The sequence below is a fragment of the Hyperoodon ampullatus genome (assembly GCF_949752795.1).
Source record: "Hyperoodon ampullatus genome assembly, chromosome: 1".
Classification (NCBI taxonomy): domain Eukaryota; kingdom Metazoa; phylum Chordata; class Mammalia; order Artiodactyla; family Ziphiidae; genus Hyperoodon; species Hyperoodon ampullatus.
Genome location: NC_136914.1, coordinates 118,381,739 through 118,408,566, shown reverse-complemented (window position 1 = coordinate 118,408,566; position 26,828 = coordinate 118,381,739). Strand labels below are relative to the sequence as shown.

The 26,828-nt window shown below is 42.5% G+C and overlaps 1 protein-coding gene across 1 annotated transcript in view; it reads right to left on the bottom strand.

The window, feature by feature from the left end:
- Positions 1–3,256: 3,256 nt before the first annotated feature.
- GNG4 (G protein subunit gamma 4) overlaps positions 3,257–26,828 on the bottom strand; it is a gene marked incomplete at both ends in the record, with an annotated part of 30,805 nt that continues 7,233 nt past the window's right edge. Inside the window, one exon of the mRNA XM_079709932.1 lies at positions 3,257–3,385. Within this exon, the coding sequence (XP_079566058.1) occupies positions 3,257–3,385 (129 nt within the window). The remainder of the gene's footprint in view (positions 3,386–26,828) is intronic.

Below are 26,828 nucleotides of genomic sequence, written 5' to 3'. Positions count from 1 at the left end.
AGAAATGAAGCAGAAACGGTCTGCTCAGCACTCTGCCATCCCTGGACATTACTACCAGTGGACACACCACCCCTGCAGCCTGCCAATCCTAGACACTTCCCCTGCTGGATCCCTGCCACCCCTGGACCACCAAAGCTCCCATGAAACGAATCTCAACATCCCTTAATTTCTGTGTCACTTGCACCAAGCTCACAATCCCAAGCATGGGAGTCCAAGGAGTTCACCCTGGGTCACTGGCCAGTCTGGTGCTGGAAAAGGGGGTGCACCTGAGAGACAGAGACCTCCCCACTTCAGCATCCACGGTGCTGGGGGCACTGCATCCCTACATTTATACATAGGGGTGATTTCATGATTTCCCCCTTTAGTAAAGGGGTCAGGTGCTGGACAGCCAAGCTAGAAACACCATATGACAACTGCCCGCTACAGGCAGCTTCATCAGCTCCCGGCGATTGCTAGGGGGGGAGGGGCTCATCCACATGTTTGCGTGTCTCACAGTGGATGTTCACGAACTTGCCTTTAAGGGCAGCAATGAGTTCAGGGAAACGTTAAAAGGGGCAAGCCACACCAAACGCCATAGGTTTGGAAGGAAAAGGTGTAGTAAAAGGACAAAAAGCATATCATGGAGGGATGCAAGGAAGAGAGGAGGAGAAGGAAAAAGAGGGGAAAAGTGGAGGCAGAATATGGAGGGATGTTGGAAGTGAAAACAAAGGGGAGAAAGTTTGGTGAAGACTGTGGACCACAGAATAAAGAGATCCTGGTCATAAACCAAAATAGAGGAGGACTGGAAGTCCTATTATCACAGACAGCATACAATTCTGCTATAGTTTGAGCACACAGCTTCCTAACAACAGTGCTATTATCAGGGAGCTTTCATGAAACAAAGAATGGGTTTCGACAAAAGAGACAAAGAATAAAAATGTACTAAAACCATTTATGAGGGTAGCAAGTCATTAACTGATCTGAAAATTACATTTGCCTCTTTGTAGGCGGTTTTACATGATTCCTCCAACTGAACCATGGATCTTTGAAGTCATGCGTTCTTCCCTATACTATAGCCTGGCATTTAGCACATTTGTTTTAAATGATAATCAGAGCTTTCATCTATGTAGCACCTCCCTCTGTCCTAGATAGAAAGGCAGGAGGAGTGACTACCCTTATCCCCAATTTGCAGGTTCCAGGCACACAATGGCTTGCCCTACAGTGAAGCCACTGCCAGAGCCAGGAAGGGAGACAGTTTCCAAACAAATGGAACAGGACATACTTGGACAGAGTGCTCTCTGCCCCCTGTGGTTTATATTCCCTTCCTTCATCTGGGGTGGTAGGAGTTTGTCTGAGGTGGGGCTTGCAAGTTTGTCTCAGAAAAATCGAGAGCCACCTAGCCTTCCACGGCAGCAGCCACGTTTCATCTTCCATAAGCTGCCAGAATACGGGCCCAACATGCCTGCTCCTGGTGAAGATGGGAAGAGAAGTGTGCTGCTGAGCGGACCCCAGCAACGGTGCTTTGTGGCATGTGGATCAGGTTGTCTGCAGGTCTACCTACCTGCCTGCAAACAGGTAGGCCTGGAAGGCAGTGGAGCTCAGGGGCTCAGGTCCCAGTCTTCCAGCTCACTATCTATAACCTCGGGGAAACTACGTGGTCTTTTTGTGCCTCAGTTTCCCTCTCTTTAGAACAGACATACTCTCACGGCATTTATTTATTGTTGGAGGATTAAATAAATGAATACGTGTGAATGCTCTGGTCAGTGGATGCTAGGTGGTGAGCTGCTGCCCCACTCACTCCTCTGGGGCAGAGGCCACCCTGGTGAAACCCCACAGGACCCAGTGCTGTGCCCAGAACAGGCCTTTATTTTTTTTTTTTTCCATTTAAGCCTCTTATTATTTTTTTTTACAACTTTATTGGAGTATAATTGCTTCACAATGGTGTGTTAGTTTCTGCTTTATAACAAAGTGAATCAGTTATACATATACATATGTTCCCATATCTCTTCCCTCTTGCGTCTCCCTCCCTCCCACCCTCCCTATCCCACCCCTCTAGGTGGTCACAAAGCACCGAGCTGGTCTCCCTGTGCTGTGCAGCTGCTTCCCACTAGCTATCTACCTTATGTTTGGTAGTGTATATATGTCCATGCCTCTCTCTCGCTTTGTCACAGCTTACCCTTACCCCTCCCCATATCCTCAAGTCCATTCTCAAGTAGGTCTGTGTCTTTATTCCTGTTTTACCCCTAGGTTCTTCATGACATTTTTTTTTCCCTCAAATTCCATATATATGTGTTACAGGCCCTTATTATTATTATTATTATTATTATTATTATTATTTGGCCATGCCACACAACTTGTGGGATCTTAGTTCCCCAACCAGGGATTGAACCCGGGCCCCCTGCAGTGGAAACACAGAGTCCTAACCTCTGGACTGCCAGGGAAGTCCCCAGAACAGGCCCTTATTAATGCAGCCCATGCAGAGCAGGAGCCAGAATAGAAGGGAGCGGGATAAGGTGGCATTTGGAGAGAAGATGTGCCCCTGGCCCGCCTGGCTGGCGCACGTAGACAGATGTAATGGTGTGACGTTTAGTTAAGCTCACTCCAGTATCCACCCAACACCTACATTTGTAGGACCACCTCCAAAGGGATCAATGACAATCAGTGGGAAACAGGGGTCTGGACCCTCCATCAGGGGCTGGGCCACAAGGCCCCAGGATGACCCACGTTTAGAAAACCATCCGATGATGTAGGTTATTTCTTCTTTAAATAGGATGACAGAAAAGCAGGAAATAGAGAACTTCCAGAACTGCTCTCTCCAGGAAGAGAGATGGAAACTTTACCCATGTACTTCAGTTGGTCAAAATGATCTAATTTGACGCTGAATGATCACGAATGGGGGACTGTTTTCTCTTCTCAATAAATTATCCACTTCTCAATAAATTATCCACTGAAATGTATACACTTGACCTATGTAAACTTGGGAATTGATGTTAAAAAAATTTAAGCCTTTAAACCCATACTTATTTTTACTTGGCACATTTGTTATTTGGCTACAAAAATGTCTATTTCCTTTTCTAATAATGAAAATAACATGAAAATGAAAAGAAAAAGTGAAATAGAATGCAGTGAAGAAAACCAATGAAAAGAGGAGACAGGCCTGGGCAATCCTGGTTGGGCGGGGGTGGGTGTGGGCAGAGCTCCCTAAAGCTATGAGCATGCACGGTCTCTACAAGGGATTTTACGGACAGAAAAGGAGACGTTTTCATAGCAAACGGAGTCAGAGGATGGTACAAAAGAACTTCTTCTCTCGGAAGGGGTTTTCTGACGCAGGCACTGGAATGATGAGAGGGTCCTCCCGCACGTGAGCTTCACAGTATGCCAGGAGGTCCGCTGCTGCCTGGGAGACCTGGTGGTGGGGGGGACACAGCACAGGTGCAGGGTTAGAGACTGGTTCATGGTAGGTCCAAGGCAGAGGTGTCCATTTGGAGAGTGGACAAGCCCAAAGACAGGCTGTGTCGTGTGCACCACCAACGACAAGGCCATTCCATGGCCTGGAGAGTGGACTTGTGCAAACCCAGAGGAGACAGGTTTTGAAACATGCTTCCAAGGAAATGTGATAGAGAGGAACAAACATGACTCCATATTGGATCTGTTCCTTTAGCTGTAACCCCTGTGCTCTGTTTCCTGTGCTTAGTCATGCTGGCTCTGCACCTTCTGTAAAAGAATGTTGCCTGTAGCCTGAAATATACAGGAGAGCCTATTCTCAAAGCTCTGACCTTTAAAGGTAAAACACCTTTCCATTCATATAGAGATAAAAAGTTGCAGAACAGAGGACAACAGTTGTCTTGTTGGAGGTTTATAGGAACACCGTGACCTGCCCTATGGGGACAGGTGCAAAAACAAAAGATTCCTACATGAAAAGTCTGCAACAACCAGCCACACCCCCTGCCCCTTTAGTATAAAAGAAGCCTGAATTCTCACTCCAGGGAAGATGGTTCTTTGGGACAGTAGTCCACCATCTTCTTGGTCTGCTGGCTTTCTGAATAAAGTCACCTTCCATGCCCCAACACCTCATCTCTCGATTTATTGGCCTGTTGTGCATCGAGCAGTACAAGCGTAGGCTAGGTAACACAAAGAGATGTCGCCTGGGGCTTCCCTGGTGGCGCAGTGGTTGAGAGTCCGCCTGCCGATGCAGGGGATGCGGGTTCGTGCCCCGGTCCAGGAAGATCCCACGTGTCGCGGAGCAGCTGGGCCCGTGAGCCATGGCCGCTGAGCCTGCGTGTCCGGAGCCTGTGCTCCGCAACGGGAGAGGCCACAACAGTGAGAGGCCCGTGTACCGCAAAAAAAAAAAAAAAAGAGATGTCGCCTGTTGGTAGAGTAGATCAATACCGAGAGAGGAATGAGGGGCCAGCAGGAAGGTCCAGACAGCCTCGTCCTCCTCTCAACTGAGGGATATGTGGAAGCTCCAGGCCAGTAGCCTCACCATTACTCTGCGAAATCATTTCTAGATGGATAAAGCCGAGTGCTGGCTCAAGCCAAGCCAGTGCGACTGTAGTTATTATTGTCATTGTTTTATTGCAATCCACTCTCACGACCAACCCAGCCACTTACTCCTCCTCGACAGAACACAGATCATAAGCACATGTTGAACTTGGAACGGCCACTCCCCCGAGGAGACAGCTGCTCCTGACCACAACACCCTTTCCATTTTCCTCCCAGGCTTCTCTGAAGCCTCCTGACACCTGGCAACTGTGGACCAAACTATCCCCCAGCTCAACTCCAGGAGTTCCAGGGGAGGAGTTGCTGGGAGAAGGCCAGGTGCCGAGAAGGATTCGCCAAGAGGAAGCTCATCTTGCCCGTGGTCTGTGTCACGTGTCTGGCAATGAGTGGACTGTGAATTAACATCCTGCCCATTAGCTTGTGTTTATTAGAGGCTATAGGCCAGGGTAAGGATATAGCAGGCAAAGTTAATCCTTTTTGTACATTCAATGTCTAAATCTTCTCCAGAATGAAAAAACACTCCACAAGTGAATGAAAAACGTTTGAAAGCCCGAGTACGTACAAGCCATACACCTCCCATCAGGTTTTAAAAACTGGCCCATCTTCCAAAATTTTACAGAAATTCTTCTTCTGATTTCCAGCCCAGACCTACCTATTTTAGCAGTGCCTGGAATCCTACAAATAATTCCAGTAGAGATATGTAATGAATTTTTCCTTTGAATGAAACAACTAGAAGTTGAGCCGACGAGTCAACCTAAATCCTGACAAAGTCTACATCTGTTGGGAGTGTGGAATGGAGCATCAGGCTTCCCCATTCATCTCTGCCCCCAAGATGGCTGTGTGACCTTGGGTAAGTAACTCAAACTCTCTGAGCTTTAGTTTCTTCATTTGTAAAACTGGGTGAGTTAGAAATCTCCAAGATCCTGTTTACTCTAAACAGTCTATAATTCGAGCTCTAATAGCACCACAGCAATATTTTAGATCCTAAATAAATGGATGTTGGGGGGTTGAATGAGAGTGAAGTTTGCAGTGATTTACAGGACACACATACAGGAATCTCCCACGTGAGGCCACAAATATAGGCCTGCAGGGGGCCTGTGAAGCCATCTCAAGGGACTAGAGCACATGAGCAGGGAAGCTGACTCTGAAGCCCACAAAGCTGTGATGGACACACAAGAGAACCAGAATCACAGAGTGAGCGCGTGGGCATGGAGCCGAGAGATGGTGCTCGGCACACAGCACGCTTACTTCCACCTTCTGATCCAAAGCCAAGTGCTCTCCCCGACTGCCTTAGTCACGATCCCCTACTCTCCATTCCAGTTTTCTCCCAGGGCCCAGAGAGGCATGGGGTCTTCTTTGTGGCCACCATGTTAGGGTGACCACGGAAGTCATCCAGTGGCTTCTCTGGCAACCACTGCGAACTGGTCTGCACTGCTGCCCAGGCCAGCACACACAAGAGGGCGGCAGTCTTGGGACTTTCTTCCCCTAACAGCCACCTGTCCTCTTAGCTCTGACTTCAGTGAGCTCTTCCAGATGGTTAATTTAAGAATGTCTTAACATCCCCTCTCTAGTTTTCTAGTTTTCATTTTCCCCATCTATTTCATTTTTGGGAACATGCTTCCATTTGTTCTGAATTCTCTATAAACCTTATCATCTCATCTGGGAAGTATTTACTGAGTGTCCATCTTTTAGCTAGTTGAGAGGGCATAGGGGGAAAAATAAGGCAGGATTTCTGTCCTCTAAAGATCTAACTGAGAAGACTAAAAAATTATAAAGTCACTAGAATAATCAGTATGTGCTAAAACATCACAGGAGAATAGCTGCACACCACTGCAGGGTCATGAACAAGGGCAGGGAGACAGGGGTGTCTGAGTACCCCATCCACGTCCACACAGGGGCAGTTACCTTGGTCAACCTGCCCCTTTATCCAGAGGCTGGTCCCAGCCATCTGAACCCAGAAACACGATTTTCTGGCATGCCAAGAATGGCTCATCTCCTGTGGCAGATCCATATTAAACAAGTTCAAGAGACAGCTGTATAAAACCATTAATAAAAACAATAGCTAACATTTACTGAGTGCTTATTATGTGCCAGGCCCTGTGCTAAATGCACCATCTTATGTATGACCTCATTTAATTCTTCTAAGTACTATTCTTAAAGCCACTTTACAGATGAGGAAACTGATGCAGGAAAGTTAAGAAATTTGCCCAAGGTCATACAACTAGTAAGAGAGAGGACCAAAACTTGAAGCTAAGCAGTCTGGCCCCAGAAGCTAAATGCTGCAGCAGCTGCCTGATCAACTGCTCATGAAAGCTTTAACTGTAAGGTGGCCTGGAAAGTTCTCGTCTGCTGGGCCAGCACACTCTCCTTGTAGACCAGCTACCTGGGAACTCACGTGACCAGTAGGAGAAGAGTCTTGCAACTAAAGTTTCTTAGGTCATTTGTTTAATCCAGGGACAGTCTTGCCAAGGAAACCCTAACAGGTGAGTGTCCTCAGCTGGGACTGGCTTTCTCTCCCCGTGCCCTGGGGAGTGACTGGATGGACGCTGCCAATGTCACCCTGAGACTCCTCCCTCTAGGCTGTGACCTACGTTACACGCTGTTAGAGAATTAAACAAGGATGCTATTACACTGAGTTGTCTCTAATTCCTTAGTAGACTTCGTAAACTAACCAAAACCAAGAAGCCTGAGAATTTGAGAAAGTGAAACTTAAGACCAATCACAAACAGCCAGCTAGGTCTTCCCACCTAAGACAATCGCTTAAGCTACACCTAATAGCTGCTTTGCTTCAGCATCTTCTCTATAAACGCCTTGCCCTATGCCTGTCGGTGGACGGCTTTTGGCGTTGCCGGATTCGACTCCACGTATGCCTAAATAAACTCTTCAAACATTTTAGTGCGCCTCAGTTTACCTATTAACAACACGATCCATCTGGTCCGAAGGTGGCTTGCTAACAACCAATCCCAACATTACAGCTTCCTTCCCCTTGATCAGTTTACATGTTCAGATGCTTGTCAACATCCATCCATCGTGGGTGGATTTGACGAGTGTAATTTCCCGGGAGCAACCGCAAGGGGGCGCTGCATCGCCAACCATCAGGCCAGGACATGGGAGGAGAGGGTTCAAAAAAATGCGGCGTTGGGGGACGCCCGCGGAGGCGAGATGGGGCTGGGTCTCCTTCCGGTCTCACAGCTGTGTATTTGCTCCCCTCCCAGCCCCGTGTCTACGACACCCTGAAAACCGTGTTGTTAATGTCTGCCCTCGCTAGCTCCAAGCAGGTCTAATTTAGGGATTTTTCTGTCACCTCCAAAGGTGACACTGCACTTGATGCCACAATTTTTCTTTCAAGAAAACAAGCTGTTCTTAGATTGCCTCCTTTTGTTGTTGTTGTTGTTGTTATTTTAGGATCACAGATGTGTTTGCTTAGTTATAACTGCACGCCTCTGGATTGCAGAGTTCCATCCGTGCACCTGTACAACAGGAATGAAATTGGAATCAAGTCAGTATTAGTGCCCAGTAACTGGCGCCCAGTTTAAGACCAAATGTGTGGGTCTGGGTTGGCTCCACGCAATATTAGCTTCCTAGATGCACTCAGATTATTGAGAACACTGTACAGTACGGTATACGAGCGAGTAAGTCATCTTACAACAAAAGAGAGTTTTCCACCTTTTTCTACCTTCGCTATCAGCTTTATTTCATGCAGTGTCTAAGGTCCCTTTCTTCCTGTATAGCCAAAGTATCTTGGATAACCCCTGAAGTTTGTTGTAATGGGATCTGAAAAGATACATTCATGTAATGAACACCTTTATAGGGTTTTTAAAAAATATTTATTTATATAGGTTTTTAAATATTATTTATTTATTTATTTTTGAGTGCATCGGGTCTTCGTTGCTGTGCGCGGGCTTTCTCTAGTTGCTGCGAGCGGGGGCTACTCTTCATTGTTGTGCGTGGGCTTCTCCTTGCAGTGGCTTCTTTTGATGTGCAGCACGGGCTCTAGGCTCACGGGCTTCAGTAGTTGTGGCTCACGGGGTTAGTTGCTCCGCGGTATGTGGGATCTTCCTGGACCAGGGTTCGAACCCATGTCCCCTGCATTGGTAGGCCGATTCTTAACCCCTGAGCCACCAGGGAAGTCCCATAATGAACATCTTAATGAGCCTTCCACATGAAAGGTGACATCCTAACACACAGTTTAGTATCCAGGCATTAATTAACCTAAATCTGCTCCTTAGATTGAAAGAGAGGGTTTCCTTAATCAGCCCCAGATTGATTTTTATGGTTGAAAGTTTCCTTCAGTGCATATAAAATATGGCTTGCAGACTTCACCATATCCCAGAAACATCTGCCATCTTTGAAACATAAAATAGACGATTCACTTTCAAAAGGAAAATTTTATTCTGGTTGGAAATGTGAAACTCCCTTACTGTTTATGCTTTCTCATCAAGCCTGAAGTCTGCTCTGCCTAAAGGCCTCTGTTATGAAATGCCCAGAGAATTTTTGCCTCCTCGCCTTATACTGAAGTTACAAGATAACAGATGTTGAAAAGAATCAGCAGCCTGGGAACAACTGTGGAATTTTACCATTACATTGCAGAATAAAAGAGGTGATTGAAACAGCCCAAGTTAGCACATAATCCCGTTAGTTGCACCATAATTACAAGCTTCAATGATGAGGAGAAAATGTTGCAATTACTAAATCACATTCCTGGACAAGGCAGATGACGTAATTACTATTCTGGCTGTGACACCCACTGCATTTATCCTTTGCATCTAAAGGGGAGCGACTCACACCTATTTCTCAGCAGTCCTGGTCCATTTAACAATACTACTTGGAATCAATTACAATCATCCTTGATGGCTCTGCCTGTTCCTCCCTCCATCCTAAGAAAACAAAGCAGGATTACAGTCAAGAGCACAGCCAGGTTGCAGCCCCCATTGTGCAATGGTATCTTTCACAAAGTCAAACTTGGTACACACTCCAACAGAAGAAATCATACGCCGTTTATCCCTAGTAGAATCCTGAGGACATCACAGGTTTATGCCTTTATGCCTCACCTCTAAGTCCTGAGCTAACACTACAGGGTGAATCCTTGTGAATTTTTTCTTTCTTCTAATGCTGGAGAGTATTTGAGATCAACATACCAGTTTTCAAGGGCATTCTCAAGATACTTCCAAATTATTATGCTATGGGCTGAATGTGTCTGTCCTCCCACCATCCCCCAAATTCACATGTTGAAGCCTAAGTCTCCAAAGTGATGATATTTGGAGGTGGGGCTTTTGGTAGGTAATTAGGTCATGAGGGTTGAACCCTCGTGAATGGGACTGAGACAGGCCTGGGACCTGGGACCCTTTGCTCAACGTTTGCACCTGGACAAACGTCTCCCCAAGCAACAGAGAAACTATAAGGGACTAAAAATAACTGTACAAAGTACAGTTAGGGAAAATTATGGACTAAAAGATACAAAAAGACCAAAAACCCAACTGCCACTTCTGCAGAGCCGGGAGCAGAAAAAAGGGTGTCAGAAGCAAAAGCAGGGTACTTGCACATGCCCCCTGCACACAGCACTACCAAGGGGTGGGCAAACCACCTAAGCCGCCCCTCCAGCCCGACCCCTGGACCTGCCCCTACCCTCACCCCATATAAGTAACAAGCTCGCCCCCTGCCTCAGGGAGCAAGCAAGCAAGCAAGGGAACCTGTTACTTGCTCTCACCCCCACCCCCCAGCTGCAGCAGGGCCCCCAATAAAGCCTTGCCTGAATTTCTTGTCTGGCCTCTGATCAATTTCTATTGATTAAGGAGGCCAAGAACCCTGGTCGAGGATTAGTGCCCTTATGAGAGACATGAGAGAGAATCTCTCTCTCTCTCCCTTCCATGTGAGGTCATAGCAAGAAGGTGGCCATCTGTAAGTCAGGAAGAGAGCCCTCACCAGAATCTGACCATGCTGGCACCCTGGTCTCGGACTTCCCAGCCTACAGAGCTGTGCAAAATGAATTTCTGCTGTTTAAGCTACCTAGTCTATGGTATTGTTGTAGCAGACATTTGGCTTCCAGTGGTTCCCAGCAACTATTTTCTATTGACCCAGATCAATAAAGATAATTCTCAGTCATTGGGTTCTAGGCCACAAATAGCATCTAGTTGGGAGTAAGGTTATTCCCAGAGGAAACCAGAGGGGGTGGGAGATACGTGTGAATAAATGAATAATATAACAGAGAGTCCCTCTCTGAATTCTAAAGTCAAATGTCCAGAATAGAGGATTAGCTGCTGTTTCCTATCACCGGCATAAAGGTTTTTTTCCACATCAAAAGTTGACTGCACATTAAGAGGTAATTCTAAGATGCTTGAAAGAGAGTTTAATATCTCCAAGTTAATCTAAGTGTAAGAGCTTGTCATTATATGGTCTTCACCACAAGAACCGCAAAGCTCTCAGCTTGTTTAGAATGACTGACCCAGGTCTACCCTGGACCTTGACTTAACCAAACACTGCCAACAGGTTGCTATGTGTCCTGTATGACTCTGACCACCTCTTAGCTTTGATATATCTCAATTTCCCACAAAGGAAGCCATAATTCAGTCATTTTGCAAGTTTGCCAAAAGAGTAATTTATTTGGTGACAGAAACTAGTGAGTCACTCAAGAGGTTTCTGGGGCTGACGTAGGGGTGAAAGATGAACATAACAAGCGGGTTCTAGCTCTAGGGATTCTAGACAGCAACAGCATCTCTTAGAGAGGAAGCATGGGGTTGTGAGTCAAAAAGCAATGTCCCTGACAGAGCTGCACTCAGCACTGCTGAGCTGTGTCATCCGGGCACTCAGTTTCCACTCCTGTAAACAGGAGTAGCAATACCTGGTGGTTTGTGGCTAAATGATATAACAGATGCTATTATACATACAGTGTGTTATTATTTCATTATTCACTTGGCTACTTTCTGGTAGGGTGGGAAGGGTGTCTGAGCCATAGACGTGAAGTCATTTCTCAGAAATGATCAGGGCAATTTGATGCCTGTGGTGCCTCCACCCAAAATGTCCTCTTGAAGTGGGATGCACTCACTCTTCACATTCTTTTTTTTTTTTTTTTAAATAACTTTATTTATTTATTTTTAGTTGCATTGCATCTTCGTTGCTGCACGCAGGCTTTTCTCTAGTTGTGTCGCGCGGGGGCTACTCTTCGTTGCTGCACGTGGGCTTCTCATTGCAGTGACTTCTCTTTTTTTTTTTTTTTTTTTTTTTTTTTTTTTTTGCGGTACGCGGGCCTCTCACTGTTGTGGCCTCTCCCGTTGCGGAGCACAGGCTCCGGACGCGCAGGCTCAGCGGCCATGGCTCACGGGCCCAGCCGCTCCGCGGCATGTGGGATCTTCCCGGACCGGGGTACGAACCCGTGTCCCCTGCATCGGCAGACGGACTCTCAACCACTGCGCCACCAGGAAAGCCCTGCAGTGACTTCTCTTGTTGCGGAGCACGGGCTCTAGGCACGCGGGCTTCAGTAGCTGTGGCACGTGGGCTCAGTAGTTGTGGCGCACGGGCTTAGTTGCTCCACAGCATGTGGGATCCTCCCGGACCAGGGCTTGAACCCGTGTTCCCTGCATTGGCAGGCAGATTCTTAACCACTGCGCCACCAGGGAAGTCCTTCATGTTCTTGTTCTACTCTCACATTCTACTCTCTGATTTAATTCAAAGATTCCTTTCCTTTTATCCGATACCTGTTCTAGAAGTGCTCATTCGTATCCCCCTTTTTAAATTTTATTTCTAAATTTGATCGTAGAAAGTTATCATCTGAATCATTTAATTTCTGAAGGTCTGGGTGAGGATTATAAATGCTTCTGGCAGAGGAAGGGAAAATGAACAAAAGGGTTAAACCTAAATTGTTAAACTAGCAGAAGCTGGAGTGAGAAAGGGTTGCTACAGAGTTCAGACGAGACCTATAGAAAAGGCAAAATCTATTAGCACTCCCTCTAGACTTTTGGCAGGTCACGTGACATAATTTATATTTATTTTCTTTTAGAAATGCCATTCTTTCCACCTTGATATCATCTATCATCTTAATTACATCCCTTTCCTGGATTTCGCCAGACCCTTTTAATCGTCCATCTATGACCTATCAGAACATGATGATCTCCCCAATTCTGCTCTTTCTCACTTGTTCACAGGGGATACCATGATATTTGAGCCTCACTCTTCTCTTGTTTGAACAACTACTGACTTTGGCTTCAGAATTTTGTGCTTTGGCTTCAGAAACTTAATCGTGCATGTTTTATCTTCTGGAAAAATAAAACCATAAAAAACACATTTTGTTCTTTCCAAAGAATTCACAAATTGGCAGCATGGCCACACCTCTTAGGAAGTGCTAGAAAAACGTAAGAATAATATGCGTTAAAGACATATCTGTTAGAAGAATTATGAGGAAAGAGCCCTGGTTCAAATACTAACGTGAGGGACTTCCCTGGTGGCGCAGTGGTTAAGAATCCACCTGCCAACACAGGGGACACGGGTTCGAGCCTTGGCCGGGGAAGATCCCACATGCCACGGAGCAACTAAGCCCATGTGCCACAACTACTGAGCCTGCGCTCTAGAGCCCGTGAGCCACAACTACTGAAGCCCGCACACCACAACTACTGAGCCTGCGTGCCACAACTGCTGAAGCCCGTGTGCCTAGAGCCCGTGCTCCACAACGAGAAGCCACGTCAATGAGAAGCCCGCACACCGCAATGAAGAGTAGTCGCCGCAACTAGAGAAAGCTCACGTGCAGCAACGAAGACCCAACGCAGCCAAAAATAAATAGATAAATAAATTTATTTTAAAAATAAACAAACAAATGTGAAGCAAGAGTCATTGATGCCGAAAGGGCTGTGTCGGCAAATTTCCGGACACTTACCATTTTACTCCACCAAACAGCTCTGGGTTATCCAGGCTGTTGGAGAGAACCATTAGTAGTACAAAGACAATCCCAAGCGAATTCACACTAAAATTTGGAATATCATTTATGATTTCTATGCCGTGTGTTTACTTAAAAATATGGTCAGATTTTGCATTTGGCTGTTAATACCTAAGGAATAGGGAGGAAGACAGAGACTGTACACGAAATGAACAATGCACGTGAAGATAACTGAATTTGTTTAACTTAACTGACAGTAGTTAAAAAAAAAAAAAAAAGAAAAAGAAAACACTCCTGGGTTTGAAATACAAATGGCTTAGGCTGATGGTGCGGTGGTGAGATCCTGCGTGGAAAGAACAGGAGTCCCTGTTTCTGTTTCCTGCACTGTGTGGTCACCTCACGTGGCACCCCCCGCCCCCTTCAGAGGAGGAAGTAATTGAGTCCTGGTGGGGTGGTGGTGACACTTTGTTGCCTTTATTACAATAATAATCCTTATTTGTTGGTAAAATTACTCCAAAAGTAGAAAGACGGAAATAAAAACCAACGGAAACCCTGCCATTGGAGGGAACATTTTGGTGAACATCTTTGCAGACATCTTTCTTTCCGTCTTTGTACATACAATCTCACATGCTGCTCTGCAATATGCTTTTCACTCAGTACACACAGATGTACATCATTTAATGATGCTATAGTATAACACTATCTATATATAACTTATGGGAAATAAAATTCATATTTTATGGCAAGACAAGAAAAACTTAGACATAAAAAATTTTCTCTGCCATTTGGCCGCCTCTCTCCCCGCACTGTGCACTGTGTATGTGCATTATGCATCACGCAAACCTCCCCTTCCACAGAAATACCTCGCAACCATAAAGTGCAACATTCTCCTAGCATCAACAAGACAACACCTTAAAAGATTACGTACCTTCTTGATCTTGTAAGGGGTCACATGACCCACCACTTTGTACCTGCAGATCCGTATTATGCAAACTGTCAATAATCCATCATTTGATGTACAGCCCTCTGTCTCAAAAAACATATAACTCTGCTTTGACTTGTAAAGGCTGGGACAGTTCTCAGAGTTTTCTGAGATGCTCTTCCCGGGTTATAATCCTCAATTTGGTTCCAATAAAAATGTCCATTTCTTTCTTAGATCGACTGATTAATTTTTCATCGACACTATTTAACCAATCCCTATTGATGGACAAAAATACAATTTTTTGACATTATAACAGTGCTCTGATGAAATTCTTACTGTCCTTTATTATTTATGAGATTCTCCTTTGGATTCCTAGAAGTGAGAATGCTGGGTCAGAGTGTGAACAATAAATATTTTGACACATATTCCAAACTACCCTTTGGGAAGATGGTACCAGTTTCCACTCCAGCTATCAAAACAACTGCTCACTTCCTTTAACAGTTGATGGATGACATTGGATTTCACCAAAAATTAAAAACATCAATAGCCTGGATCTCAGTTGTTGTTGTTGTTTTTCAAGTGGATCTCAGTGTTTTTCGGAGGCACAATTCTTATATTATTTTTGAAGGTAAATGTCTCTTCATATATTTGACCCTTTACATCTCTCCTTTTTAAATTGCCTATTCATGCTGTTTGTGCTTTTTTTTTAAAGAAAAGGGGGCTCTTTTCTATCTTATTGATTTTTCAGAGAAATTAAATTTAAAGAAATTAACCTTTTGTTATTCAGGTAGCAAATATTTTTCTTAATTTGTTAATTGGGAGATTTTTACCATATAGAATTTTTTTTTAAATCCAGCCAAAACTTTTACTTAATGAACTGTGGATTTTGTAACATGCTTAGCTTTCCCAAACTCACATTATAAAAATACTTGCTCCTATTTTCCTAGTATTTTTATGCTTCTATTTGTTTTTTGTTTTTTTGTTTTTTTTGCGGTACGCGGGCCTCTCACTGCTGTGGCCTCTCCCACCGCGGAGCACAGGCTCCGGACGCGCAGGCCAGCGGCCATGGCCCACGGGCCCAGCCGCTCCGCAGCATGTGGGATCCTCCCGGACCGGGGCACGAACCCATGTCCCCTGCATCGGCAGGTGGACTCCCAACCACTGCGCCACCAGGGAAGCCCTCTATTTGTTATATTTAAATCTCTGACTGAAGTTATGAACTGAAATGTGTTTCCCCAAACTCAGAGGTTGAAGCTATACCCCCGTAAAAATTAATAAAGGGAAGCCTCATTAAAATGGAGCGAGGAGGCCAGCAGGGGGTGCTCCCATGAAGTCACGAAGTACCACTCAAGTCAATTACTGGAAGCATTGTCAATTTCAAATCCCAACAGAAGAACCAGCAACAGGAAAAGACTCCTCAATTACAAGCCCCAACAGGACATCTCCTACAAGAAATCAACTATGTCAGCAAACTCGGCCAATGAGAAACTGTTGGCACCCTGAACTCTCACTTTTCTCCAAAGGACTTCCATTCAAAACAACCCTCCCAGCGTCTTCCTTTTTCTCTATAAAATAACATTCCTCTTCTTTGTTTGTTGGACTTGCCTATAGTTTTTGCTGTGGCATGCCTGTCCTGAATTTCAAGTCTATTAAGTACTATTCCCAAATAAACCCATCTTTGCTGGTAAAATAGCTGACTTTTCTTTTTAAGGACAACACCCCCGATGTAACTGTATTTGGAAGGCTTTCACAGAGATACAGTCGGTCCTCTGTATTCATGGGTTCTGTGTCAGCAGATTCAACCAAAAACGGATGGAAAATGTTCAAAAAAAAAAATTCCAGAAAGTTCCAACAAACAAAACTTGAATTTACTCCATGCCAGCAACTATTTACACAGCATTTATGTTGTATTTACAACTGTTTACATAGCATTTCCATTGTATTAAGTATTATAAGTAATCTAGAGATGATTTAAAGTATATGGGAGGGGGCTTCCCTGGTGGCGCAGTGGTTGAGAGTCCGCCTGCCGTTGCAGGGGAAACGGGTTCGTGCCCTGGTCTGGGAAGATCCCACATGCCGCGGAGCGGCTGGGCCCGTGAGCCATGGCCGTTGAGCCTGTGCGTCCAGAGCCTGTGCTCCGCAACGGGAGAGGCCACAACAGTGAGAGGCCCACATACCGCAAAAAATAAATAAATAAATAAATAAATAATAAAAATAAAGTATATGGGAGGATGTGTGTAGGTTATATGCAAATACTACACCATTTTATATAAGGGACTTGAGCATCCTTGGATTTTGGTATCTGAGGAGGGTCCTGGAACCAGTCCCTTACTGGGGATACCAAGGGATGACTGTAATTCAGGCTAGCTGAGGTCATAAGGGTGGGACCCCAATCCAGTAGGACTGAGTGTGTTTATAAGAAGAGGAAAAGAACCTAGAAGCCTCTCTCTTGACATGAGCACAGAGGAAAGGCCGTGTGAGGACACAGTGTGAAGGCAGCCGTCTGCAACCGAAGGAGAGAGGCCTCACCAGACAACCCTGCTGGCACCTTAACCTTGGACTTGGAGCCTCCACAACTGCGAGAACACAAATTTCTATCGTTTAAGCCACACAGTCTGTGGTATTCTGTTATGGCAGCCCTAGCAGATGAATACAATCCATCTGATATTTATCTGGATAAAATTAGTGGTGTATGCAGCTTTATTTTCCAAAGTGCTAGCCATTTCCAGCAACACTTATTAATACTGTTCTCTACTGCTTTGAGATGCCATCTGGATTGTATTTCAAATTCCCAATACACTTAGGTCTATTTAGGGACTTCCTATTCTTTTCCATTGATTTGTCTATTCCTAAAGGAGTATCATAAATCTTTAAGTACTATGATTTTATAATAAACTTTAATACCTAGTAGGAATATTCTACATATCTTCCTCCTCAAATATATACACTTTTTTTAAAACTTCCTGGATACCCTTACATTTATTTATCTAATTAAAATTTACAATAATTTTAAGTTTGCTTTCTTCAAAAACAGTGATAGAATTACTCCCTTTTTCAAGCTGAATAATATTCTGCTGTGTGCATATACAGACATATCTTGTTTATTGTGCTTCACTTTATTGCATTTCATAGATATTGCATTTTTTAATAAATTGAAGATTTATGACAACCATGCATTGTCAGATGATGGTTAGCAATTTTTAGCAATAAAGTATTTTTAAATTAAGATATGTGACATTTCTTTTAGACATAGTGATATTACTGCACACTTAATAGACTACAGTATAGTGTAACCATAACTTTTATATGCACTGGGAAACCAAAAAATTTGTGTGACTCACTTTGTTGCGATATTGGCTTTATTGCGGTGACCTGAATCAAACCTGCAGTGTCTCCAAGGTATGCCTGTATACAGTTTGTTTATCCAGTAATCTGCTGATGGATACTTAGGTTGCTTCTGCCTTTTAGCGTTTCTGAATAATGCTGCTATGAACTGGGTGTACAAATCTGGCTCAAGGAGCCTGATTTCAGTTAGTTGGGATGTATACTCAGAAGTGGAGTCGATAGATCCTATAAGTAATTCTTTAAAAAAATTTTTTTTGAGGAACTGCCATACTGCTTTTCACAGTGGCTGCACCATATTGTGTACCTGGCAATAGTGCACAAAGGTTCCAATTTCTCCACATCCTCATCAACACTTGTTTTTTTCTGTTTCGGTGATAGTAGCCATCCTGATGGGTATGAGGTGATGAAAAAGGTTTTTAACACCAAATGCTGATATTTTAGTCCCATCTCTCCTGTGGTAGGGCTTGTTGCTACTGTCAGAACCCATAAAATGCAAGCGGGAGCCCAAAGATACAGCTGGAAGGACTCCACCAAAGGCTTACATGGAGAATAGTCTGAAGCTTGGTGGAAAAAGGCTTCTGTATCTTTTTTTTTTTTTTTTTTTGCGATACGCGGGCCTCTCACTGTTGTGGCCTCTCCCGTTGCGGAGCACAGGCTCCGGACGCGCAGGCTCAGCGGCCACGGCCCACGGGCCCAGCCGCTCCACGGCATGTGGGATCTTCCTGGACCGGGGCACGAACCCGTGTCCCCTGCATCGGCAGGCGGACTCTCAACCACTGCGCCACCAGGGAAGCCCAAGGCTTCTGTATCTTGAAGAAACAAATGACCAGACATTTGGGCGTCCAGTAGCAGTGACCAGTGCAGTCAAAAGGGATACTGAGGCCGAGTGGACCTTAGCTGTTGCCTCACCAATGAATATGGGGCTTTTGATGTCCTGAAGAGCTCTTCACTGGGCTAGGCACAGGCTCTTCAGAGGGCTCACCCTGCAAGTCCAGTTCCTTTAAGAGGCTGAGCTTTCAGTTGAAGGATCCTTGTCCAGAAGATCTGTAGGGCAGATGACACTGAAGTGGTCCTAGCAGCTCAGCACAAAGTTAGAGATCTCACAAGGCAAGAGTGGACACCCGCCCCAAAGCAGGGCCTTTGTTTCATAGCCCTGATCAAAAAGTATGCCTGCAGGTGTTGTGTTGTTTCTTTGTGATGTCTGAGCCAGTGTAGTTGCAGATTTCCTACCCCTTTTTGGTAGGAATGAAGCCTATGATACACAGATGGCCTCACCTGACCCTGATTCTCTGCTATTGATTTAGGCTGTTCTAAGCCAGTCCACCCTTCAGTGTGACCTGCTATGACCCAAGTAGTGTGTGGGATCCCAAGACAAGATGACAGCCCCCACTCGAAGGAATTCCTGATCTAGTGGGAACTTCACCAGAAACTTTCTTACAGTCCTAATAAATATCACCACATGTAAATGATCACAAAATATGCACATCTGTTTTCTCCTTTTGTGAAATGGAACTGTACAAAATGAAATAATTTTGCTAAAGCAAAGAAGCATGTGTTTGCATTATATTTAACTTTCTGCCTAATTGAGAATATATTTATGTTCCTAGGACACATGTGACCACTTGGTTGGGTGGCAAATTCTTTGCAGAATTTTACAATTTTTACAGAATTTTAGGCTGCCATCTTCTGAACTGAGGTGCAATGTTGTCCAGACTGATATTTCCGCCCTTTGGTGGGGGGGGGGGGTGGGCAATGTAGTGTAATGATAATCAAGGATCTGGGTTGGTATCCTCAGTTCATCACATAACAACTGTGGGCCTCAGTTTTCCTGTCTGAGGACTGGGGTACCAGTAGCACCAACATCTGAGGTCTGGCGTGAGGATTCAAGCATCTGACACGTGTTAAGTCAGGTGTACTTGTCCTAAATGATCGCTTCCCCTGCCTGTATACCTGATGTGCTCTTTCTTTTGAGGTTAAGTAACCTCAGCTGTATATGTGTTTCATGGCTGATCATTTTCTATTGCATTCTTTCCTGGACTATGACGAGCTGTTTGGATCTGCAGGTTCAAATCTTCCTTTGTTTAATGAAACCTTTTAATACTCTATCCTTAGAAGTATTTTCTATTCCATTTCTTCTCTCTGCTGAGAACATCAGTATCCAAATGTTGGAATGCTGTTGTCAGTCTTCATTTCTGTCATCCTCTCTCTAGCTGCTTTGATCTGACTCTTTGTCTTTTTCTTTTGCTTACTGTGCGAGTTTCTTAAGCCTGTCCTCCATGTCATTAATTTGGTTTTCTGTGGCATGTGTTATACTCTTTGCTCCTTCTTTTTATTTTATTTTTTAATTGAAGTATAGTTGATTTATAATGTTGTGTTAGTTTCAGGTGTACAGCAATGTAATTCATACATACATTTATATCTGTTTTTTTCAGATTCTTTTCCCTTATAGGTTATTACAATATTGAGTATAGTTCCCTGTACTATACAGTAGGTCCTTGTTGGTTATCTATTTTATATACAGTAGTGTGTATCTGTTAATCCCAAACCCCTAATTTATCCCTCCCCTGCTCCTTTCCCCTTTGGTAAACATAAGTTTGTTTTCTACGTCTATTTCTGTTTTGTATATAAGCTTATCTGTATCTTTTTTTTTTTTTTTTTTTGTGGTACGTGGGCCTCTCACTGCTGTGGCCTCTACCGTTGCGGAGCACAGGCTCGGGAGCGCAGGCTCAGTAGCCACGGCTCACGGGCCCAGCCGCTCTGCAGCATGTGGGATCTTCCTGGACCGGGGCACGAACCCGCGTCCCCTGAATCAGCAGGTGGACTCCCAACCACTGCGCCACCAGGGAAGCCCTGTATCATTTTTTTAAGATTCCACAAATAAGCGATATCATAATTTGAAAAGATACATGTACCCCAATGTTCATCGCAGCACTGCTTACGATAGCCAAGAAATGGAAGCAACCTAAATGTCCATCAACAGATGAATGACTAAAGATGTGGCACATATATACAATGGACTACTACTCAGCCATAAAAAAGAATGAAATAATGCCATTTGCAGCAAGATGGATGGACCCAGATATGACCATACTAAGTGGAGTAAGCCAGACAAAAAAAGACTCTTTGCTCCTTCTAATGGTGTTCCCCACCCCCTCTCAAATCCTTTCCTTAGCTTTTCTACCTCCCTTTCAACTCATTATTTTACCTCTCCCTTGAGCTCTTGTTTCATAGATTCTATGTTTGCTTTACATTTTTTGGAGACTATAAGCAGTCACCTAAAATGTTCTTTGGTTTTTTGGAAGAAGACTTCTTCCTAAGTGAGTGCTCCATTAGCCTTTCATATGCTAGAGTCTGGTCCTTGATACCTTGGCAGAATATTTGCATAGGTCCAATGTTTTTTGGGTTTTTTTTCTTTTATACTTAGAAAGAGGGCAGTTCTAATCCAAGTCTGCTATTTGTGCAAGAACAGTATGGGGAGGTTCTCATTGACCCCCTCCATTGTTTGCTGAAGCAATATTTGAATATTCTCTTTACAGTGTGGCTGGAACATCCTCATTCAGTTCTTTGAGTGGGTGATGAGACCGGAGGCAGTGGAAAGTCCTAGTTCAGGTGAGTTATTCTTTAGAGCTTTCCCTCTAAAGATGTTTCATATTTTCCCCAGTTTGTCCAACCCCACGGTGGAAATCTTCGGTTTTTGGCTAATTCCCACTTTAGGGTAAGCAGACCACCTTTGTGAAAAGCCAGGCGGGTGGAATGCCAAGGCTCACAGGCCAGTGTCTGTTTTTCCCCTCTAAACTGGCATATGATTAATGAATAGATATTTTCCAGGCAGAGGTGAAAGAAATCTTCCAGATGAAGAGACTATCATGTGAAAAGGCAAAAGAGCATGTTACAGCAGGGCATATTTAAGAAATTGCTGGAGAAAGTGTGAGTGTAGACATGTGGAAGGGAGTACAAAGAGATGAGCCTGGAGGGTAGTAATAGTTCCTCGGACACCATGAGTGGACTGAATCAAGAGTCTTGTAGGTCATGCTAAGGAGCTCCTATTTTATCCAGTTTTAAATAGAGGGATTCAAAGTCAGATTTTTATACTAGACTAATTTAGAGAAAGGGGAAGGACAGATCTGAAGGGGCAAGACTCGAGGCAGATCAACCACCTACAGCTTCTGCAGTTGGTCAGACAATAAATGTGACCATGAGGATGGAGGTGAGGGGAGAGATCTCAGAAATGTTCAGGGAGCTAAACTGGTGGGATATGGAAATATATTAGCTATATGGGATGAAAGAGAGTTTCTCGTTTGAGAGACCAGGCAGATGGTGGTATAAAGAAATGAGGGAGAGAATACACAAAAAGAACAGGATGAAATAAAAAAAGGTCAGTTTTGGATGTGCTGATTTTAAGGCGTTGGGGGATTGACCAGTAGGCACCTAGATTATACAGAATAAAAGTTCAGGGGGTTGGGCTGGAGACACATATATTAAAAAGTCACAGGAGTAGATGAGTTTACGCAAGAAGACCCTGAAGGTTTAAGAGCAAAGCGGGCTAGGGATAAAACTAGAGACCACTAGCATGAATATGGCAGATAGAGATCCAGTAATGGAAAAAGGGATGAGTGACCAGAAGTAGGAACAGAAATACTCTGAAGAGTCAGTATCTGCTCAAAAGTGGGAGAGCAGAATCAGTTACCACATTTCAGATCAAGAGGGGGAATTATGGGTTGTTAATTATGAACTGGTTTACATTTTTTAAGAACTTTGAAAAAATTCTTATACTGATTCTTAAGTAAATGACAGATTTTGATAGATTAGACAGTTAAATGTAAAAACTGAAATAATAAAGGATATAGAAAAAATATAGGTGAGTGTTGATCTAATTTCATCATGCAAAGGCTTGTGTATAAAGCAAAGGAGTCCACAGGAAATACTGATAGTTTTCATATTAAAATTTTTAAACACTGGTACATCAAAAATAATCAAAGACTAAATTAAAACACAAACAACAAACTGGGAAAACTATTTGTAATATATAATATGCAAGAAACTCTTACTAATCAATACAAAAAAGATAAGTACAACAGAAAGCTGGGCCAGGGGTAGGAACAAGGCAATCAATGTGATACACCACATTAACAAAAGGAAAGACAAAAACCACATGATCATCTCAACAGACTCAGAAAAAGCATTTGATGAAATTCAACATCCATTCATAATAAAAACGTTCACCAAAGTGGGTACAGAGGGAACATATCTCGACATAATAAAAACCATTTATGACAAACACACAACCAATGTAATACTCAATAGTAAAAAGCTGAAAGCCTTCCCATTAAATTCTCGCTTCTATTCAGCATAGTACTGGAAGTCCCAGCCACAGCAGTCAGACAAGAAAAAGAAATTAAAGGTATCCACATTGGAAGGGAAGAAGTAAAGCTACCACTATTTGCAGATGACATGATACTCTATATAGAGAACCTTAAAGTCTCCACACAAAATTATTAGAACTAATAAATGAATTCAGCAAGGTAGCATGATACAAGATCAATATTCAGAAATCTGCTGCATTTCTTTACACTAACAATGAAATATTAGAAAGAGAAAGTAAAAAACAGTCCCATTTAAAATCACATAAAAAAATACCTAGGAATAAACTTAAATGAGGAGGTGAAAGATCTATATGCTGAAAACTATAAAACATTGATAAAGGAAATTGAAGATGATTTAAAGAAATGGAAAGATACCCCATGCTCGTGGATTGGAAGAATTAATATTGTTAAAATGGCCATACTATCTGAAGCAATCTATAGATTTAATGCAATCCCTATCAAAATACCCAAGACATTTTTCACAGAACTAGAACAAATAATTCTAAAATTTATATGCAACCACAGAAGGCCCAGAAATGCCAAAGCAATCCTCAGGAAAAAGAAGAAAGCTGGAGTCATAACCCTTCCAGACTTCAGAAACTACTACAAAGCTACAGTAATCAAAACAGCATGGTACTGGTGCAAAAACATTCAGACAAATTAAGGGAACAGAATAGAGAGCTCAGAAATAAGCGCACACACCTATGGTCAATTAATTTATGACAAAGTGGGCAAGAATATACAATGGAGAAAAGAGTCTCTTCCACAAGTGGTATTGGGAAATCTGGACAGCTACATGTAAATCAATGAAATTAGAACACTCCCTCACACCATATACAAAAATAAACTCAAAATGGTTTAAAGACCTAAATATAAGACATGACACCATAAAACTCCTAGAAGAGAACATTCTTAGACATCTCCCAAGGCAAAAGAAATAAAGCAAAAATGAACAAATGCAACCTAATAAAATTTAAAAGCTTTCCCACAGCAAAGAAAACCATCAAGAAAACGAAAAGACAACCTACAGAATGGGAGAAAATATTTGCAAACAATGCAACCAACTAGGGGCTAATATCCAAAATATATAAAGGGCTCATACAACTCAATATGGAAAAAATGAACAACCCAATCAAAAAATGGGCAGAAGACCTAAATAGATATTTCTTCAAAGAAGAAAACAGATGGCCAGGAGGCACATGAAAAGATGCTCAACATTGCTAATTATTAGAGAAATGCAAATCGAAACCACAATGAGGCATCACCTCACACCAGTCAGAATGGCCATCATCAAAAAGTTCACAAACAATAAATGCTAGAGAGAGTGTGGATAAATGGGAACCCTCCTACACTGTTGGTGGGAATGTAAATTGGTGCAGCCACTATGGAAAACAGTATGGAGGTTCCTGAAAAAACTAAAAATAGAGTTACCATATGATCTAGCAATCCCACTCCTAGGTGTGTATCCAGAAAAGATGAAAACTCTGATTAGAAAAGATACATGCACCCCAATATTCATAGCAGCACTATTTACAATAGCCAAGACATGGAAACAACCCAAGTGCCTGTGAATAGATGACTGGTTTAAGAAGATGTGGTATATATATACAATGGAATGTTATTCAGCCATTAAAAAGAATGAAATAATGTCATTTGCAGCAACATGGATGCACTTAGAGATTATCATACCTAGTAAGTCAGAGAGAGAAAGACAAATATTATATGATATCACTTATATGTGGAATCTAAAAAATAACACATATGACTCTATGTGCAAAACAGAAACAGACTCACAGACATAGAAAACAAACTTATGGTTACCAAAGGGTAAAGGGATAGGGAGGGATAAATTAGGAGTATGGGATTAACAAATACACACTACTGTACATAAAATAGATAAGCAACAAGGATTTACTGTATAGCACAGGGAACTATATTAGATATCTTGTAATAACCTGTAATGGAAAATAATCTGAAATATATATAAATATAATTATATATATTTAAATATATATAAACTGAATCACTTTGCTGTACATCTGAAATTAACACAATACTATAACTCAATTATACTTCAATTAAAAAAAGGAAATTATACTGAAAATATTGGAAAGAATGGAAATACCCAAGGATAGGAGACCAGTTAAATAACTGCACATCAGATGAAGATATTAAAATGACATTTTAGGAGAGTATTTACTGATCTGGATATATAATCACAATATATCATTCAGTGAGAAGACAGATTGCAAAAAGTAATAAACTGATGAAATAAAATTTATATTTTAAGGCAGGACAAGAGAAATTAAACACGAAATTCTCTCTCTCTGTCCGTTTATGCCTCCTCCCTCCCTCCCTAATGTGCAGTGTGCATTTTCACTACACGTTTAAGCAAAGGTCCTCAAAGGTGGGAATGCCTGCTCAATCGTAAAGATCAATTTTTTCCCCTTTCTTCTGATGTTAGCACTGGAATTTCTTAAAAGAAGAGAGTTCTTTCCCAGGGCTGTAGGGGGTCATGGTGACTTGCTGCTCCCTTTCTACCTGTTTACCTGGACTACGTATCCTTGGTGAACTTAACGTAAAATATCAGTATGTCATTTTGACGTATGATACTTTGTCTCGAAAATGTATGACTGTACCTTTAACTTCTAACAGGTGAAACAGTTTTCAGAGCTTCTGAGAGTCTGTCTCCCTGGTTACAACCCTCAGTTTGGCTCAAATAAAATTCCTTTTTTCCTTCTTAACTTGGTTGTTAATTGAACTTTCAACAACAAAATGTATATTACAACCATAATTTTATAAAAAGAAAAATAGATAAACAGCTGGATGGAAAAACATGAAAATGTAGTGGTTATAGATTATTTAAATTTTCTTCTTCATACTTTTCTATATTTTCCAAAACTTCCTAAAATAAATGAGTATTTTTTTATTTTAAATTTTATATTTAAAAAAAAATTTTTTATTGGAGTATAGTTGATTTACAACGTTATGTTAGTTCAGGCATACAGCAAAGTGATTCGTTTATACATATACATGTATCCACTCTTTTTTAGATTCTTTTCCCATATAAGCTATTACAGAGTGTTGAGTAGAGTTCCCTGTGCTATACAGTAGGTCCTTATTCATTATCTATTTTATATATAGTAGTACTATTTTTATAAACAGAAAAATTGCATTATTTTCAAGACAAGATTTAAAGCCCCCAGATAAGGATGGCTACTTTCTCACATTCTCACTTTAAGGTCTCCCTTTCTCTTTGAAGAGCCTTAAGTATGCTACACGCTTTGGGATATGTCTAGTTCAATCTCACATATTTATGGTTTGAAAAAAAGTTCTAAGTGGAATAAGTAGAGCATATGTAACCTCTATCTTGAACACTTGTAAATTCAGTTTTTGTGTCCTTGTATTTCCTAACTAAAATATTTTTTGATCATGTATTCGCTTTTCTTTTAAGCACCAAATGAGAAAATCTGCAAGACCAAAAGTAAGTAGGAATATTCCTTTCTCTAAAGCTATTCCCCTTTTCCAAACTGTTTTCTCCAAATTTTTCATACCTTTTATGGAGAAGGATTGTGAACAACTGTCATTATTTCTCATGATAGAATCTCTCTTCTTTTATGGCAGTTCCTTCTTTCAGCACTAGTTTCACTACTGCCGCCATCTCTTTGGGTGACTTTATGCACATTTGTCATCTGCCATTCTTCTTTTCCTGCCCTCATTTTTTCAGCAGTCTACAGAAGGGAGGCTGACATAGAACAGGGCGATCTGTCTGTCAACAATCAGCAAATCAAGCTTGTGCTGTTTTTTTTTTTTTAATTTTTATTTTGTATTGGAGTATAGTTGATCTACAATGTTG